The sequence below is a fragment of the Panthera leo genome, chromosome E1, assembly GCF_018350215.1.
Source record: "Panthera leo isolate Ple1 chromosome E1, P.leo_Ple1_pat1.1, whole genome shotgun sequence".
Lineage (NCBI taxonomy): Eukaryota > Metazoa > Chordata > Mammalia > Carnivora > Felidae > Panthera > Panthera leo.
Genome location: NC_056692.1, coordinates 4,873,588 through 4,891,894, shown reverse-complemented (window position 1 = coordinate 4,891,894; position 18,307 = coordinate 4,873,588). Strand labels below are relative to the sequence as shown.

Here is an 18,307-nt window from a genome sequence, read left to right as displayed (position 1 = left end):
TCCGGAGCACTTGGCTTGAAATGAAGTAATGAGGTTGCCCGTTGAGTGGAGGTGCCTTGGTTGCAGAAGAAATTCAAACAGGGATCCCTCCCTAGAGGGAGACCGGCAGGCCTTCCCACTTCATTGTTCTTAATAATGAAGGCAATTCGGCAGTAGGGAAGTCAGTCTCGGGGGCCTGCCCTGCGGACGGTCTTGGGACAAGTGCCTTCCCCCCGCCCCCCCCCCCAAAAGCCCTCCCGATTGCCCCCCCTGCAGGTTTGGTTCTGGGTGACCTTTCCACCCTCCGTTCCTCAACACCCCCCCCCCCCACCAACATCCCAGCTCCGCCAAAGCTGATTGGACAGTGGTGATCAGGTGACCCACAAAGAGCCAATCCTGGGCTGGCAAGCTCCATAGACCAGAGTCTAGGCCAGTAGAGGGAGCTGGACCAGTCAGTTGTGCTATTTCTCCGGAATCCACCAGGGTGACGGTGCTGTACCAGCTACGGGAGGAGAGCAAAACAAGGAGAGGGAGGTGGGGGTCGGGAGATCAGCAGGGTGATACAGAGAAGAAACAGAGCAGCTGAGTAAGCCAGCGAGGGGCGTGAGAATGAACGGACACTGAAGTAGCTGAACCCACATTAACGATGGGCCGTTACTGCCAAACCCAGCCCCGAAGCTGATGTGGATCCCAGACTCATTTCCATCTCCGGGCTCTGGGAATCCTACCATCCTGGGTCCCGGGTTCAGGAGCCCACCCTGGTCCCGTTCTGGGATTTCTGTCTTCTCTTGGTGCCTGTGCCATTCTCGCGATAACCACCCCACCCCCGGTTTACTTCTTGAGCCTACACAGTGTTTTGTCTCTCCTCCAACCACAAGGGTTAACTCGGTACAATGCCTTCATTAACTTGGCCAGGCATCAATACTAAAGAGTGAAGTGTTTGGGTAGGGAGAACTCGTCATCAAAGGGCTTTCTGATTTCCCAAATGATAAGCAAAGCAACAGCTGCTTAATCGAACGTGGGTTCCCCACCTAGACTTAAAAGCAGCTCCCGTTTATTGAGCGTCTGCCATGGAATGTGCCTTTTCTAAATGCTTTACATATTTCCACTCATTTAATACTCCCAGCGCCATGGGGTCCTTCTGTTTTCCTATAGCCGCTTTACAGACCAGGAAGTAAAACTAGTATGGGGCATAGCTGGGATTTGAACCCACGGAGCGCTGTTCCAGAATCTGTGTTCTGAGGTACTCCGGTTTTCAGTCTGTCCATACCAACTGCCCTTTCTAACGTACCCTAAATCTGCATTTGCTGCAAACCTCTTTTTTCAGTTAATATATTCTACAGATCCACAGTATGGAAAACAAAACCAAACGGAGCTTCTCTGATTGGAGATGGGGTGTGGGGTGATGCACCTGGAGTCCCAGCCACCTGATCCCCTTCCGTGCCCCCCACCCCCCACCCCGGGCAGTGGTCCCTGGAGAATCAATCGCCCCTTCTCTCCTTCCCCACAGGGAGTGTGGTTTGAAAAATCTCAACTGTGTCTGTTTGTGGGCAGGGGGAGGGAAGCTAGGGCATGTGGGAGATAGGCTTCCAGAGGGACTCTGCCCTCCACGCACTCTGTAGACAAGTCAGGTCGCCTCTGAGATTTCAGGGGAAACACCTGTCACTCGCGAGGGGACCCAACTTTCTGTCCATCCCAGGCTGCTGCTTGGTAGCTGTGTCGGGCTGCTGCCAAAGCCTCTCTAGCCAATTATGTTCTTCCCAGATAGGCTGGACGCAAAGGATGAAAAATCAAGGAAGGAGGGAGCAAGATTTACTCCGTCCCTAGCTGCCAGCTCACCAACTAGGCACAGAAGCTACAGTACTTCCCACGCCAGTCATCAGCTTGAACTCTTGGGATTACTCTTCCCCAAATGTGAAGGGTTAACTCTCTCCCTCACTCCCTCCCCTCCCTCTCCCACTCTCCCTCTCCCTCTCCCCGCTCCATCTCCCCACCCAGCCCCCCTGTATGCCTGTATTTCTCAACCTCCCCTCTTGGTCCGGCTGCTTTCTATCAGGTATTTGGACTTTATCTAACACACAAGTACTGCGTCATCAACCAAGAAATCACTCAATAATTGTTTGATTGTAGTAACTTCAAATCTCCTTTCTGATAAGTGAATCCTGCTTCTTTCCGTAGACTATGAGGTCTTAAAAACACATTTACACAGAACATAATTCAATTTTTAAGAGCTATAAGGCAGGTTTCCCCACAGAGATCAAAAGCACCATTTCCTGCAGGTGGCAGGCAGGGCCGTATCTATTTGTCTGCAGAGATAAGAACAGCCGGCCGCCATCCAAGCTGAGCTAATTCCAGAGCACGCCCAGCAGACTTGTGCTGGATGCCTTTTAACAGACTCTGCTGAAATGGGTAGTGGTGCTCTCTTGCAGCAGGTGGAAAGCCCTGTGCCCTGGGGCATAGGCACTGAGTGATGGTGTGTCAGGATCATTTCAAAAAATGCTCCCCAGGCAAAAACAGGGAGCCAAGTGAGGAAGGGGCGTGGGCAGGAGGACAAAACTATTCAGCAGGAAGGGGCAGTAATGTCTGGGGGCATGTGACACTCCAGCCTCCAGCTCTGCAAAACAACTTCTGACTCACACCCACGATGAAACCACCCAAGGGATAAAGGGGTTTTTTCCACTCAGGTCTCAACTTTGGGACCAGAAGCAGGTCTTCGCCCCTTAATTCTGTCCTATTTGTCCATAAAGGCCCATAATTACGGCAACGGAAGTCAGGTTGTGGGAGCATTTTCTAGGCCAGCACTGAGCCATGTGTTTGCTCACTGTGAACCTTTTCTGCCAAGCCTGCTGTGTGTCAGGCTCTGTTTGGGGGTCCTGGGGATACAATGGTGGGTAAAATATAGAAAGTCTATCCTCTCAAAGGGCTCACGTTCAAGTGGGAAGAGAATTAAAAAATGCACAACTAAATACACAACATAAAGCAATGAGAAGCGCTTAGGAGAAAAATAAAGCAGGCTCAATGGGTAGAAAGTGAAGAAGGGTACTATTTCAGACAGAGGAGTACAGTCTTTAGAATAGGGTGTCCCCTGATGGTAACCTAAAGGAAGGGAGAGATCAAGCCACAGAGAGAGAACAATCCGTGTGGAAGAAATGCCATCGGGAAAGGGGACGGTGTGCGTGGTATGTGGGAGGGAAGCGGGGAACCCAGTAGGTATGGTGTAGAATGAGCAAAGGGGAGAGAGGCGGGACATGAGCTCAGAGAGGTCATAGGCCTTGTAGGAAGGACACAGACATAGAACTTTCTTCTGGCACCACTAGAGTGTTGAGATGAGGAGGGTCTTGATTTTTTTTTTTCCTTTAGAACAGTTCTGGCTACTGTGGGGAAAATAGAATTGAGGAGGAAAGATGGGGGAAGCCCAGATGCCACCGAGGCAGCAAAGGCAACAGTTCAGGTGACAGCTTTAGCACTAACCCTCAGGGTGGACAGGAGTGGCCCCGCTGTGAACAGATTTCCAAAGTTGAAGTGACAGGTTTGTTGCTGGATTAGCTATGGAAGAGGAAAAGAAGTCAAAGATGATTCCAAGGGTTTTGGCTTGAGCACCTGGGAGAGGAAGACTTGAAGGCGGAGCTGGTGGGGAGGAATCAAGAATTTGGCTTGACCATGGGTGTGCCCTGCACCCCCCCCCCCCCCCCGGGCTCTTTCCCAACCCACCGAAGCCAAGAGCGGGCACTGTCCCAGCACTCACAGTTTGCATCAAATAAAGCTGTGGACACACGCCCCGCCCTCGACACTCTCCAGCAGCCTTGCTAAAGCTGGTGGGAAAGTGTGCACTCAGGAAACACCTCCTGATCGCCTGTCTCTGGTGGCCAGAGGGGCTTGTGTTCCTGGGCCCCATGGGACTACAACAATCAGAAGGACGGTTCAGAGCACACCCGGACACTCAGCGCACAGACAGAGCCTGAAACACACACCCATTCTGCCTGTGAAAAAGGCCCATTTACGTGTCCTGGAACTTCAGGCTAAGGGATAGGCTTTAGGTGTGCCACACGTTTAGCGGCTACAAAGATACTCTCAGGGAATGCAGGTGGAAAGACATCATCTTCACAATCTCTCTTGGCGTGGCCACAGCTTGAAGGTACCTCCCAGAAGCGAGCTTATATACTTGTCCGAAGCCCTGATTCTTTCACCTGTCATCCAGGGAACACCTCCAGATCTCCTGGTCCAGAGGTCAACAGGGTCTACAACTGCAGTTGCATAGGACTGTACGTACTTACGTATGTTAAAAGCTGCTGCCTGAGAACCTGGCTTCCCATCAGCCTGGAACTAGGTGCTGAGATCACTCCATCTGGAACACACTTGGCACACGCTCAACAACTGGAACCTGTCAAGGGTAAGTCAGGCTACGTTGACCTTAACGAGCGCGAGGGACAACCAAGAGCTAGGGCAAGTTTGAAAGATAAGGGTCCTCTTCTACACAGGGCCACTCCTTCAAGATTGGGAGGGGAAGCTGTGTGTGTGGCAATTCACAGAAAGAGAGGGAGCCAAGCAAAATGAGAAAACAAAGGAATATGTTCCAAGCAAAAGAAAAAGACAAAATCTCAGGGGAAAAAAAATCTTAATAAAACAGACGTAAGTAAAATGTATGATAAAGAGTTCAAAATAACTGGAACGCCTGGGTGGCTCAGATGAGCATCCAACTTCGGCTCAGGTCATGATCTCACAGCTTGTGAGCTCGAGCCCCGCGTCGGGCTCTGTGCTGACAGCTCAGAGCCTGGAGCCTGCTTTGGATTCTGTGTCTCCCTCTCTCTCTGCCCTTACCCCTTCACACTCTGCCTCTCTCTCTCTCAAAAATAATAAAACATTAAAAAAAATTTTTTTTAACAGTTCAAAATAACAGTCATAAATATTCTCACTGCACTCAGCAAAACAGGTGAACACAGTGAGAGCACAACAAAGAGGCAGGGAATACAAGAAAGTACCAAAGAGAAGTCACAAAGCTAAGAAATACAATAACTGAAATGAAAAATACACTAGAGGGGTTCAAAAGCAGACTAGATGAAGCAGAAGAACAGATCAGCCACCTGGAAGACAGGGCAGTGGAACTCACCCAAACAGAGCAGCAAAAAGAAAAAGAATTTTTAAAAGTAAAGAGAGCTGGAGAGAGTGATGGGATACCATCAAGCAGAATAACATTTACATCATAGGGGTCCCAGGAGGAGAAGAGAGAGAAAGGGGCAGAAAAATTACTTTAAGAAATAATGGCTGAAAACTTCCCTAACCTGGGGAAGGAAACAGACATCCAGGTCCAGGAAGCAAAGAGAGTTACAAATAAGATGAATTCAAAGAGGTCCACACCAAAACACATTATAATTAAAATGTCAAAAATGAAAGATAGAGAACTTTGAAAGCAGCAAGAGTAAAACAACTTGTTACATACAAAGGGATCACCATAAAACTCGTAATAGCTGACTTTTCAGTAGAAACTTTGCAGGTCAGAAGGGAGTGGCATGATATATTCAAAATTCTGAAAGGGAAGAAAACAAAACTTCTAACCAAGAATATTCTAACCAGCAAGGCTATCATTCAGAATTGAAGGAGAGATAAAGAGTTTTTCAGACAAGCAAAAGCTAAAGGAGTTCATCACCACCACACCGGCCTTATAAGAAATGTTAAAGAGACTTTTTTTCAAGCAGAAAAGAAAACGAGTAACCAATAACAAGAAAACATGAAAGTAAAAATCTCACTGGTAAAGGTGAACGTACATTAAAGGTATAAACCACTTATAAAGACAGAATGAAGATTAAAAAGTAGTGGGGTGTCTGGGTGGCTCAGTTGGTTAGGTGTCCAACCTCGGCTCAGGTCATGATCTCACAATTCATGGGTTTGAGCCCCGCGTTGGGCTCTGTGCTGACAGCTCAGAGCCTGGAGCCTGCTTTGGATTCTGTGTCTCCCTCTCTCTCTGCCCCTCCCCCATTCACACTCTGTCTCTCTCTGTCGCCCAAAAATGAAGAAACATTAAAAAAATTTTTTTTTTAAGTAGTAAAACTTAACTATAACTATAATAATTAGTTAAGGGATACACAAAATGAAAAGATGTAAAATATGACATCAAAAACATAAAACATTTGTAGGAGGGGCAAAAAAATGTAGAGGTTTTTAAATGCATTCAAATTTAAGCTGCAATCAACTCAAAACAAGCTAATATGCACATAGGCTGCTCTATGTGACCCTCATGATAATCACAAAGCAAAAGCCTATATTAGCCCCACATTGGGCTCTGTGCTGGCAGTGTGGGGCCTGGTTGGGATTCTCTCTCTCCCTCTCTCTGCCCCTCCCAGCTCGCTCTCTCTCTCTCTCTCTCTCAGTAAATCAATAAACTTAAAAAAAATTAACTCAAAATGGATTAAAGATTTCAACGTAAGATCTGACACCATAAAACTCCTAGAAGAAAACATAGGCAGTAAGCCCCTTGACATCAGCCTTGGCATTGAATTTTTAGGTTTGACTCCAAAAGCAGAGGTAACAAAAGCAGAAATTAGCAAGTGGGATCATATCAAACTCAAAAGCTTCTGCACAGCAAGAGGAAACCCTCAACAAGATGAAAACACGACCTCCCGCACGGGAGAAACCATTTACAAATCATACATCCAGTAAGAGGTGAAGAAGCTAAAACAGAGAAGGAAGTCAAACAGCTCAGCAGCACAAAACCCTACAAACAATCTGACTGAAAACGGGCAGAGGATCTATATGGACATTTTTCCAAAGAAGACACGGACAGCCCTGAGACACATGAAAAAATGTTCAACATCACTCGTCAACAGGGAAACGCAAGTGAAAACATCCAGGAGGTTTCATCTTGCACCTGTCAGAATGGCTAGTCTCAAAAAGACAAGAAAGAACAGTGCTGGCAAGGATGTAGAGAAAAGGGAGCCCTCGTGCCCTGTTGGCGGGGACGTAAGTTGGTGCAGCCACGGCAGAAAACAGAATGGAGGCTCCCAAAAGATCGAAGAATACGCCTACCATATGATCCAGCTGTTCCGCTTCTGGGTATTTATCCCAAGAAAACAAAAACACGAGTTCAAAAAGATGTCTGCTCAGGGCGCCTGGGTGGCTCAGTCAGTTAAGCATCCAGCTTCGGCTCAGCTCACGATCTCGCATTTCACGAGTTTGAGCCCCACATCGGGCTCTGTGCTGACAGCTGAGTCTGGAGCCTGCTTCGGATTCTGTGTCTCCCTCTCTCTGCCCCTCCCCTGCTCACCCTCTGTCTCTCTCTCTCTCTGTCTCATAAATAAATATCAAAAAATTAAAAATAAAATAAAATAAAAAACAAAAAGATGTCTGCTCCCCCCCCCCACATTCGCTGCAGCATTACCCATAAGAACTGAGATGTGGAAACATCCGAAGTGTCCACTGATGGATGGTTGCAAAAGAAGATGTGTACCTATGTACAATGGAATACTACTCAGCCATGAACAAGGAGAAAGTCTTGCCATTTAGAACAACATGGGTGGACAGGTTTTGAAGGGGCTCCGTGTAGCGCCTGTCTGGGACACAGGTGTGGTCAGGCTAGAGAAGAATACATTTTGCAGTTGGGGTCCACTTTCTGAGAATGTGACGCACCGTGACCTTGGAAAAACAGAGTTAGGACCAAGCGCAGACATGTGTGAGTTTTGCTTGCGAACATGGCCGAGGGAAGGGTGTTGAATAGAGTCCTTTCAAGGGTCTTATGCTAAGTGAAATACGTCAGACAGAGAAGGACAGATACTGTATGATTTCACTTATATGTAGAATCTGAAAAACAAAAAGGAATAGACAAAACAGAACTCATAGATACAGAGAGCAGACTGGTGGGTATCAGAAGGGTAGGGAGGCGGGAGGTGGGCAGAAAGGGCAAAGGGGGTCAGTTGTAAGGTGACAGTTGGTTACTAGATTTAGCGTGATCACTTAGTAGTGTATACAAATATTGAATTATTATGGCATACACACAGAACTAACAATGCTATATATCAAGTTTACCTCAATTAAAAAAAAAAAAAGACCTGAACAGATTAAAATGAAATCACACATAGGGTTGGGTGTAGGGCCAGGGGCGAAGAAGGCTAAAGACTGAGCCCTGGACCACGTGTTGGAAAGATGACAGAGATCCAGCAAAGGAGGCTGTGAGAAGCCAGGGAGGCTGGGCTCTGTGGCTGAGGGCAGAAAGTATTTCAAGGAGGAGGCCTGATCAGCAAGGTCAAAAGCTGCTAGTAAACGGGGCAACAGGACAAGGAGACCCCACCTTGGAACTGACAGGAGGGACGGATATGCATGTAGGTGGTAGCTGACCTCGATAAGGTCATAATCGGTAATCCCAGTATGCACGCGGCCAGCTAGACCTTACCTGCTCCATTTTACAGATAAGGAAGCTGAGGCCGGGAGGGGTCTGGTGATGCACCCGGGGCCACGTAACCAGTCAGTGGTGGGGACAGGATGGGGAGGCGGATGCATCTGGCCTTAGAGCTGCCTTGTCGGGGCCATCCAGGCTCCTCACCCCCTGCAGCCCCTGAGAGGGCGGTCTTGAATTTACCGCCAAGAGGACAGTGTCAGGATGAGGTGCTCCTAGAAAGTAGCTTGATCCAATTTGAAACAGAAGCCTGGGGTTTCGTTTTCATTGCTTTTATTCCTTTTTTTTAAAAATAGAAATCTATTTCTTTCTCTTTATTATTTTTAGAAAGAGAGAGAGAGAGCAAAAGCGGGGAAGAGGGGCAGAACGAGAGAGAGAGAGAGAGAGAGAGAGAGAGAGAGAGAGAATCCCAAGCAGGCTCCACACTCAGCACAGAGCCCAACACAGGACAGGGCTCGATCCCACAACTGAGAGATCATGACCTGAGCCAAAATCAAGAATCGGAGGTTTTTTAAAAAATTTTTTTAATGTTTATTTATTTTTGACAGAGAGAGAGAGAGGAAGAGACAGAGCACGAGTAGGGGAGGGGCAGAGAGAGAGGGAGACACAGAATCCGAAGCAGGCTCCAGGCTCTGAGCTGTCAGCACAGAGCCTGACGCGGGGCTCGAACTCAGGGACAGCGAGATCATGACCTGAGCGGAAGTCGCACACTCAACCGACTGAGCCACCCAGGTGCCCCAACCCATCTTATTTTTGATGAGTTTTCAAGATGCAGACGTTAGTACCCTCCACCCTTTGGCGTGTATATCATTAACTAGAATTTAACATTTGCTTAAGGGTTTCCTTTTTTGAGATAAAGTTTGCAAACAGAGAAATTAACAAATCCCAAGCTTGCATATGCAGTTTGAACAAATACATACACGCCCGGGTAACTGAAACTTCTACTGAGATACAGAAAATTGTCACCACCCCAGAAAGTTCCCTCCTGCCCTCTCCCACTCTCACCCCACAGGCAACCGCTGACCTGATGTTTTTCACCATAGACGATTTTGCCTATTCTAGAATTTCACTTAAATGGAATTCTCCAAGCGTGTGCTCTTGTCCGCCTGGCTTCTTTGGCTCAGTACGATGTTTTTGCAATTCACTAATGCAATAGCATTTTTTAGTTCATTTCTTGTTTGTGTTAGTAGCATTCCATCATATGAATATATCACAGACTGTTTATCCATTCTCCTGTTCCCTGCAATAATTATTTTGATAAAAGAAATTATTCCCTAATGAATTTCTATTTGGGACGCTTCTGCTTTTCTGTTAAGAATTCTCTCATCGTTTAAGTTAGCAAACTGGGTCTGAGTCACGGCTCCGAGAAGCTGTGGGTTCCTATTTCAGGTCCAACTGTTACTAACTGGGTGACCCCGTGCCAGTCACCTGGCCTTACCGCGCCTTCCTTTTCCCAGCTGAACACTGGGAGCAAAAATATCTCAAGCGTGTGAGATGCTTCTCAGGATTAGAGCTGCGACTTCATTCCTTTGCTCCTTCATGTAACAATAAGTAACAAGTGCCTGCCAGGTTCTGACTTTGCTAAGCCCTGGGAAAGCATCAGGAGACAACAGCAGGCACCGCCTTTATGGGGCTTTCAGACTGGTGGTGTAGACCGACACCACACTGCACCGTTAATTATTTAATTGCCATTGTGATCAGGGCTGCGAGGGGAGACGGGCAGCTGCTGAGAGCCTGTAACAGAGCTGCCGAGAGCAGAGAGGAGCCAGAGTTAAGTAAGCAAACGGGAAGTCTTCTGGGCAGGAGCCACAGAGCTCCACAGCTCCCCGGAGGGGTGGAGAAGCCATGCCGGAAGAACAGGAGAAGGCTGTGCAAGAGAGGGGCGCAGGTGTCTACGAGAAGTGGAGGGGAGGGCAGAGGAGCAGAGAACAAGGGGAGAGGCTGGCCAGACTGGGTTTCTCGGACGTGTTCAAGCCTCAGAGCCACAGGCCGCTGGGGCGGGCGTATGCTTCACACAGGACCATCAGGCGGCCTTGGCGGCTTTGCTCAGCGCCAGCTCCCTAGTGCTCAGCACAGTGCCTGCACCAATTTGTGCAAGGAAGGCAGGGAGGGAAGGAGGCCTGACTTTAAGCACAGGTTTGAGATTTGCGTCTCGCTCGGGTCGCCGGCTGCAATGGAGAGACTGGGTGGGAGGGAGCGTATACGAGGTGCATGAGTTTGCTTGGGCCCCTGGAACAAAACAGCACAGGCTGGGTGGCTGTGTCCACGGACATCTATTTTCTCCTAGTTCTGTAGACAGGAAGTCTGAGGCCAAGGTGCCATCAGGGGGACATTCTGGAGCGGTCTCTCTTCCTGGCTTGCGCACGGCCAGCTTTTCACTGGGTCCTCACGTGGCTTTCCACTGTCCCTGCGTGGAGAGAGATCTCTCTGGTATCTCTTCCTGTAAGGACGGCAGTCTTATCGTATTAGGGCCCCACCCTTGGCACCTCATCTAACTTTATCTCGTGAAAGTCTCCATCTCCCAAAGCCACCAACACTGGGGGATAGAGCTTGAATACACGAATTGGGGAGCGGGACCACGGTTCAGTCCACAACATGGTGGACGCAGGGAAACCAGTGAGGAGGTTAGGGAAGAAACGCCGATGGCTTGGACTGGGTGTTGGCAACGAAGACAAAGGGTCATGGAGCAGAAAAGTCCTCCGGAATCGGTGGTGGACTTCAGAGGGAGGGAGGAGGAAGAGGTGTCCAGGGTAACACCTAGGTTTCCACAGTGGCATTCGTGCACTGAATGGTGGCCCTGAAAATGTCTATCTGCGTCCTAACCTATTGGGAATTGGTGAATGGGACCTGTTTTAGAGAAAGGGGTCTTTGCAGATATAATTGAGTTGAGGATCTGCGGGGGAGATCAACCTGGATTACCCAGGGGAGCCCTAAGTGCCAACGATCCTGTCCATCCGTCTCCTTATAAGAGTCAAAAGAATGAAGACAGGGACCAGAGAAGGCGTTGTGAAGGGACAGAGGGAGACTGGAGTCACGTGACCACAAGAAGCCACCAAAAGCTGAAAGAGGCCAGAAAGGAGTCTCCCCAGAGCCTTCGGCGGGGAGCCCGTTCCTGCTGACCCCTGGCTGGACTTCGGGTCTCCAGAGCGGTGGAAGAATGAATTTCTGTTGTTTTAAGTCCCCAGCTTGGTGGTAACCAGCCAAGTCACTCCTAGGCAACTAATCCAAAGAGTAAAAGGGTGATGGTGCCATCTGGGACGGAGGGAGAGCTGGGAGGGCCAGGTCTTGTAGGACGGGAGCAAGAGTGTGAGTTTAGATCTAGAAATCCAGACTTCGCGGTCACTTTAGGGTGTCAAGGACATCAAAAGGCAGCAGCCCGGTTCACAGTAAATACTCAACAGCTGATTGCTACTATCATTATTATTTACTTTTGGAGTGCTCTAACATTAGAAGCGATTGTTCCTCTTAAACATATCTATCTTAACTTTCCCTGGAATCTCAGCGGGGCGGGGGCGGGGCGGGGGCGGGGCAGGCGGTAAGCAGTTTGCACTAGGACACAGGCAAAGCTCAGCTCTTCCCTTGCAACGCTCCCATTTGGACACCAGTATTTCCTGGTACAAAGTTCTGTCTGTACCTCTTCCCCCGATCCCGACTCCGCAACCACCCAGAGAGTCTACACTGCAAGCAGGCAGGGGGAGCCAACAGAAACAGCCAGCCCCGCCTTGCCCTCCCTCCCTCTCTCCTTCCCCCCCCCCCCCCCCCCCCCCCCCACTACAGAGCCGCTGAGCCTCCTGGACTCCACTGGTAGCAGGAGTCCGCCACCTTGTGGACACCCACGGTCCTAACAGCCTGGTCCTGACTCACGTGGGGATCAGAGAGAAGAGGGCTCCAAAGTCACTTCACCTTTCCCACCTCCAAGTACTATTCCCACCTTCAAGGAATGAGGCTCCAAAAGTCAAGGGTAGGGGTAGTAACTCTTTGTGGTATTGAGAACGGCTGAGAGGCAAGCAAGCAGGCCCTGTATCCAAGTATGCCAGGTACCCCCACGAGAGAGATGGAAATAAGTGACCGTTCGTGGGATAGTCCAGGAACAGGAACAGCACACTCACACACAGATCAACCAGCACAAGGGAAAAACCAAGATGCGCTGGGAGAGCAATAAAAGCCGAGTGTAAGGAGAAGTAGGAGAAAGGACCCCTGGTTCCCACCAGAGGACGAGGGAAGTCCAACTGAGGCCAGGCAACGAACGACCCACCAGGGAATCTGAACAGAGCCAAGGCCATGTAGGGGAGGGATCCCATCGTGGGCAGGTGACAAGGGGTCTCGGAGTCCTCCCGGAGCTCACCGGCCTGCCACAGCCAGGCCTCAAGCACGCAGACCCAAACACTTAATGGGCCATCACGCGGAGAGCAGACTCTCGTGTGCTATTCCCCGTTGGCTTTCTGTCCTCAGTGTTGCTCGAGCGGGCTTTTCTCCCCGTGGCCACTGCCCCCCCCTCCCAGTCCCAGCCAGCATCATGTGTGGGCTGGTCTGCTGCAAGCACCTGCTGGCCAGTCCCTGCGCCTCCTCTGGGCTCTCTCAGCCTCGGCCCGCCCACGCCTCCCTCCTCGCCACCCCAGCTCAGCTCTCCATTGTACTCGGGATAAAACCAAGCTCCTTGACCTGCACCTGTCTCCACTCACACCGGGGCCCCGGCCTTCGCTTCCCAATTCGGGGCCTCGTGGCCTGCCCCGTGGTCTGCACGAAGCCCTGCCCCATACCTCCCTCATCTGCACTCACCCTTCATCTCTCAGTGCCCTCTCCAGGAAGTTTCTAGAAGCCTTTGGAAAAAGTCCGATTCCCCTGTTTCACACGTCCCTACTGCAGTCCTCCTTGCCCGCCCCTCCCTGCTGTGATCACCGGCCTGTTGCCGTGATTATCGCTCAGTCTGCAAACGCCAAGGGGCAAGGACCCGGCGCTTCTGTTCACAGTCACGTCCTCGGTTACCAGCATGGCGCCTGATGCAGAGGAGAGTCTGAATAAATATTTAGTGAATGTGTGAAATCAGCACGCTGCTAGGGAGCCGAGCGATGGATAGAAATATACGCCGACGCTACGTCGAACTGTCCACATTCTCCCTCCGTGGGTATAAGGGGAACATCCGGAATTTTGAGGAACATTATTCGAGGCAGGTGACTTTCACTGTCAATCAGTATGGGTGGGCTTTAAGGCTTTCATAACGTGGTCTGAGTCTTGCCGGTAGTAGAAATAACGAAGTTTCAGGGTGATGGTGGGGTGGTCCAGAGCCGATGGCCAAGAAAAAACTCTTGAAAAAGATGTCTTTGGTGCAAAATGGTGATTTTATTAAAGCCCAGGGACAGGACCCGTGGGCAGGAAGAGCTGCCCTGGGGTTGTGAGGAAAGACTGGTTACATACCCTCAGGTTGGGAGGGGGGCAGGGACAGCATAAGTCTCTAAGGAATTTTGGAAGCAAGGTTTCCAGGACCTTGAGGGGCTAGCTGTTGCTAAGGAAACACCATTTATTACCATCTAATAAAACCCCAGTCATGAGACCCTTCAGATGCATATCAGGGGGCCATAAGCTTAGAGTACGATTGCCAGCATATATCTTGGGGCAGCTGAGATAAAGGAAATTGACTTGCAGAATCCTCGAGGTTGGGATAATATTAAGCTCAGGTTCTCTCTTTGCCCCCAGCAAAGTGTCATCATCGAGGCAGCTGAGCTCCTGGAGGACGGTCACTCTGCCCGTTTCAAGGACTTGTCAGTGGGCGGTAGGCAATAAGGGAATTGAATTTTTCATTTGCCTTAGTTTCCCACGTCGCCACGGCCAGCACTTAAACCCCGTTCCTTTGTTCTCGGGTAGGCAGGCGTGTCCCAGGAATATCACACAGATCCCGCCTGGAGGGAGGGGGTGCTGTTAGCCTGTCCTCTGCCCTCCGCTTGCCCCACGCTCCCTCATCAGAAACCCAGTCCCTTATGGAGACCAGGTGGGTTTTGCAAAAGCAAATCAATCCTTGCCCCGGTGAGGTACACGTCTGATTTCAGAGACCTTAGGTGCCGTCTTTAGAGCTGGGGGAGGAATCCCTCCATTGTCCTTTCCCGACCCCACCTCCCCGCCCCAACCCCTGCCAACAGCAACGCTTCCCTCACACAGACAGAATCAGCAGACTGGACAGAAGGGTGGAGATCCAGTGCGGTGGACGGAGAAAGGTGGATGGGACAGGATCTGGCACAGGCAGGATTCTTAGCCCCTGTCATCTCTGCCCCCACACACGGCATCCAGCGGGCATCACCAACACCCGCGTTCAGGACACTCACCGACGATGACCCTGCCGCGGACTCAGTCTCTCCTGCTCCACCCCACCCCTGAGTGGCTGATGACAGGACAGGTAAGGGGGATGGGTACAAGGTAAGTGAGTCTGTAAGAGAGAAGAACGGTGCCTCCTCAGCTGCACTCAGAAGCGGGCGAGATGGCTGGGGCCAGCAGGTCAGCTCGGTTTCCGCTCTGCAGGCGAGGTGGGTGTGAGGCCACACTCTCCAGAACTCTAGAATCACAGCACAGAGAGGAACGGAGCTTGTGAGGTGCCTCTCGGTCGACATCAGCCTGCGCGAGGACGTTTGACGGGGAACCTTGAGTGTCCCCGGCCGGCGGAGGAAAGCCCCTCTCCGGCCTGAGCTGGTGTGAGCTGGGCCTACCCTGGCCCACTGGATGGACAGGACTCTGGGTTTTCACGGCCACCAAGCCCCCTCTGCTGACACTCTTTTTTAGACACGCTCAAGGCCTCATCCGCTGCCCGTCAACCCCGTGGCCCCGGGAGGCCGGCTACGTCTGTCCGTGTTGAGTCTGCCGGTCTCTGCTCCGTCAAAAAATTCAAGTTACTGAATTTATAATCCCACTTGCAGAGCACAAGCCAGCACCTCTGTTTCCAAGTCTTCCGGGGACAGGTATCCGCGTGCTGCCCAGGCACCGGTGGCTCCCGCTGCTTTCCTGATGCTGTCACGGCTCTGGCAGCAGGGGGACAGCCCGGCAGAATGGAGGCCTGTCGAGCCACCCCTTCTGCAGAAGCCACCGTGACAGGCCCCTGCCCCCACCCACGTGGCATCATCTCGACCGTACTGTAACGCTGCAGTTAGAAAGGGAGACGAAGTGACTCCTCAGGCAGACCTCTCTGGGATACTGGATTCTTTCAGACTTATTTCTTGGGGCGTCTGGGTGGCTCGGTCAGTTGAGCGTCCGACTTTTGATTCTGGCTCAGGTCATGACCTCATGGTTCACGAGACTGAGCCTCGAGCTGGGCTCTGCGCTGACAGCATGGAACTTGCTTGGGATTCTCTCTCTCTCTCCATTGCTCTCTGGCCCTCCCCCACTCATGCTATCTTTCCCTCTCAAAATAAATAAATATACTTTGAGAAAAAAACTTATTTCTCATGACTTTTCAGGCTAAGCCTTCTCTTCCCTGTCTTTGCAAAACACAGGATTTCAAGCATAGGTCTAAGTACTGATTCATGGTTTTACAAGCCATCGTTCTGCGGTCATGGGTGACGAAAGCCCAACTCACACAGGCGTACGTAGAAAGAGGGGACTCTGCTGGCTCACAAAACTGAAGGGGGGGTGCGGCAGCCCCCAGCGTTGAACGTGGCTGGTTCTAGAGCCTCAAGTGATGTCCTCTGGTACCTGCCTTCTTTGTCTCTGACCTCGGATTCCTCTACATGATTTCACCCTCAGGAAGGCTTTCTGCTGGAAGCTTTGGCATATATGTGGTCAGCTCAACACAGTCAGCAAAAAAAAAAAAAAAAAAAAAAAAAAGGGAAGCAGTCTGGGTTACCAGACTTTGCAAAGATTTGGGACATACTCATACTAAAAGAATGATTCCTTGTCGATGTGAAAGGCAAATGTCACTAAGCACCCCGTATTTTATCTGGCGACCCCAGTCCAGCACAGCTCCCAGGACCGAACGTGGCCAACTGGGATCACGTACCATCCCAGACCCAGTCGGTGCGGTCAGGAGGATGGGTTACGCCGAGTGGCAGCCTGGGGTCACCTCCCTATTTCTGGAAAGGGGGCAGCATGGTCGGCCCTCTGAGTATAATACATGCCCCAGGGGAGGGAGGTGGGTCCCTCCCCAAATAACTGGGGTGCTGACCCTAGAAGGAGGGGGATGAGCCCTGCACAGGTGAAAACAACAGATGTCTACACAGTGACCTTGAAGGTCCCAGACAATAGCGAAAGTTATAAAACTCCACGGTGGCTTTATGGCACACCATAGTTTACAAGGCACTTTCCACACTAGTCTCTCCTTTGCCATATACTCCTGTTTGGTCAGCAGGTAGTATAATCACTCCCTGCATGAGTTTGCCGGGGCTTCCGTAACAATGTAGCCCAGACTGCGGGGCTTCAACAACAGACATCCGTTTTCTAGGATTCTGGAGGCCGGAAGTCCAAGGTGAAGGTGCAGGCAGGGCTGGTTTCTTCCAAGGCCTCCCTCTTTGGCTCCTAGATGGCTGTCGTCTTTCTTCATTGTGTCTTCACGTGATCTTCCCTCTGTGTGTGTTGTGTTTGTGTGTCCCCATCTCCTCTTCTTAGAAGGACACCAGTCATGGGGGCGCCTGGGTGGCTCAGTCGGTTGAGCATCCGTCTCGATTTTGGCTCAGGTCATGATCTTGTGGTTGGCGAGATGGAGCCCCGTGTGGGGCTCTGTGCTGGCAGCATGGAGCCTGCTTGGGATTCTCTCTTTCCCTCTCTCTCTGCCCCTCCCCTGCTCTCTCTCTCTAAATAAATACGTAAACATTAAAAAAGAAAAGGACACCAGTCCTATTGGATCAGGGCCCACCCTAGTGATCTCATTTTAACTTAATTACCTCTTTTCAGATCCTATCTCCTGTGAAAGGTGAAATAAAATGGAGTCGCTTACGTCAAGCAGTTTTACAAGGGAGCCAGGGGACTATTAGGGAGGTGGTCCTCGAGTACATCCTCATTGGGTAGAACTTCTGAACTGGGCCAAACCACAAATGTTCCAGGGACTCTGCACAAACACCTGTAGTTGCCACAGGAATGGACTTCTGCTTGGTGGCATCCTTGGTGACCAATGATGTCCAGCCACCACTGGCTTTCTGCCACTAACACCAATCAAAATTATTTGTGAACAACATACACAAACATTCCCTTGTGTCTTCAGAAACCTGACTTGTGCTCCTCATGGGACACAATTTGGGCTGCTACCCGAATCTGTGCCCCCCCCCAAAATGCAATTCTGGGACCCCCAAATAAATGCTTTCGTTTTATTTCAGTTCTGCCTCTTTTCTCGGTCGACTCTTCAAACACGGCCACATTCTGAAGTACTGGGTGTTAGGACTTTGATATATGAACTTGGCCGGGGGTGCAATTCAGCCTAAAACACTACCCTCTCCTTTATTAGTTTTTTTAGAAAAATTACAAAATAATTAATGTTTATTTATTTTTGACAGAGGGAGAGCGAGAGAGAGGGCATGAGCTGGGGAGGGGCAGACACAGATTCCGAAGCAGGCTCCAGGCTCCGTGCTGACAGCAGAGAGCCCAATGTAGGGCTTGAACTCACAATCTGTGAGATCATGACCTGAGCCGAAGTCAGACGCTCAACCAACTGGGCCACTCAGGGGCCCCTTTTTTTCAGATAAGGAATAGAACAGTGAGGGTGGTCAGGACTTGCTCTCGGGTTCCAGGGCTGATTGGGCAGTGGAACTCACTAAGAAGCCACATTCTCTGACTGGCCTTTATCCCCAACATGCAGCCATTGTTTCTATGTGTGCCTGTCTGTCCCCCCACCCCACCCCGTCCCAGCCCACAGACTCCCTACTCCAAGAACACACTGCAAATCCACCCGCAGGGTCCAGGCCCTAAGCACCGGCCGGGCACCCAGCAGGAATGACACTGAGTTAAAGAAACTCCTACAGCATTTTAGGAGATTGA

At 50.5% G+C, this 18,307-nt stretch overlaps 1 protein-coding gene across 1 annotated transcript in view; it reads right to left on the bottom strand.

Moving 5' to 3' along the window:
* Positions 1 to 10,235: 10,235 nt before the first annotated feature.
* ADPRM (ADP-ribose/CDP-alcohol diphosphatase, manganese dependent) overlaps positions 10,236 to 18,307 on the bottom strand; it is a 35,845-nt gene continuing 27,773 nt past the window's right edge. Inside the window, exon 5 of the mRNA XM_042914848.1 lies at positions 10,236 to 10,769. Within this exon, the coding sequence (XP_042770782.1) occupies positions 10,738 to 10,769 (32 nt within the window). The 3' untranslated portion in view covers positions 10,236 to 10,737. The remainder of the gene's footprint in view (positions 10,770 to 18,307) is intronic.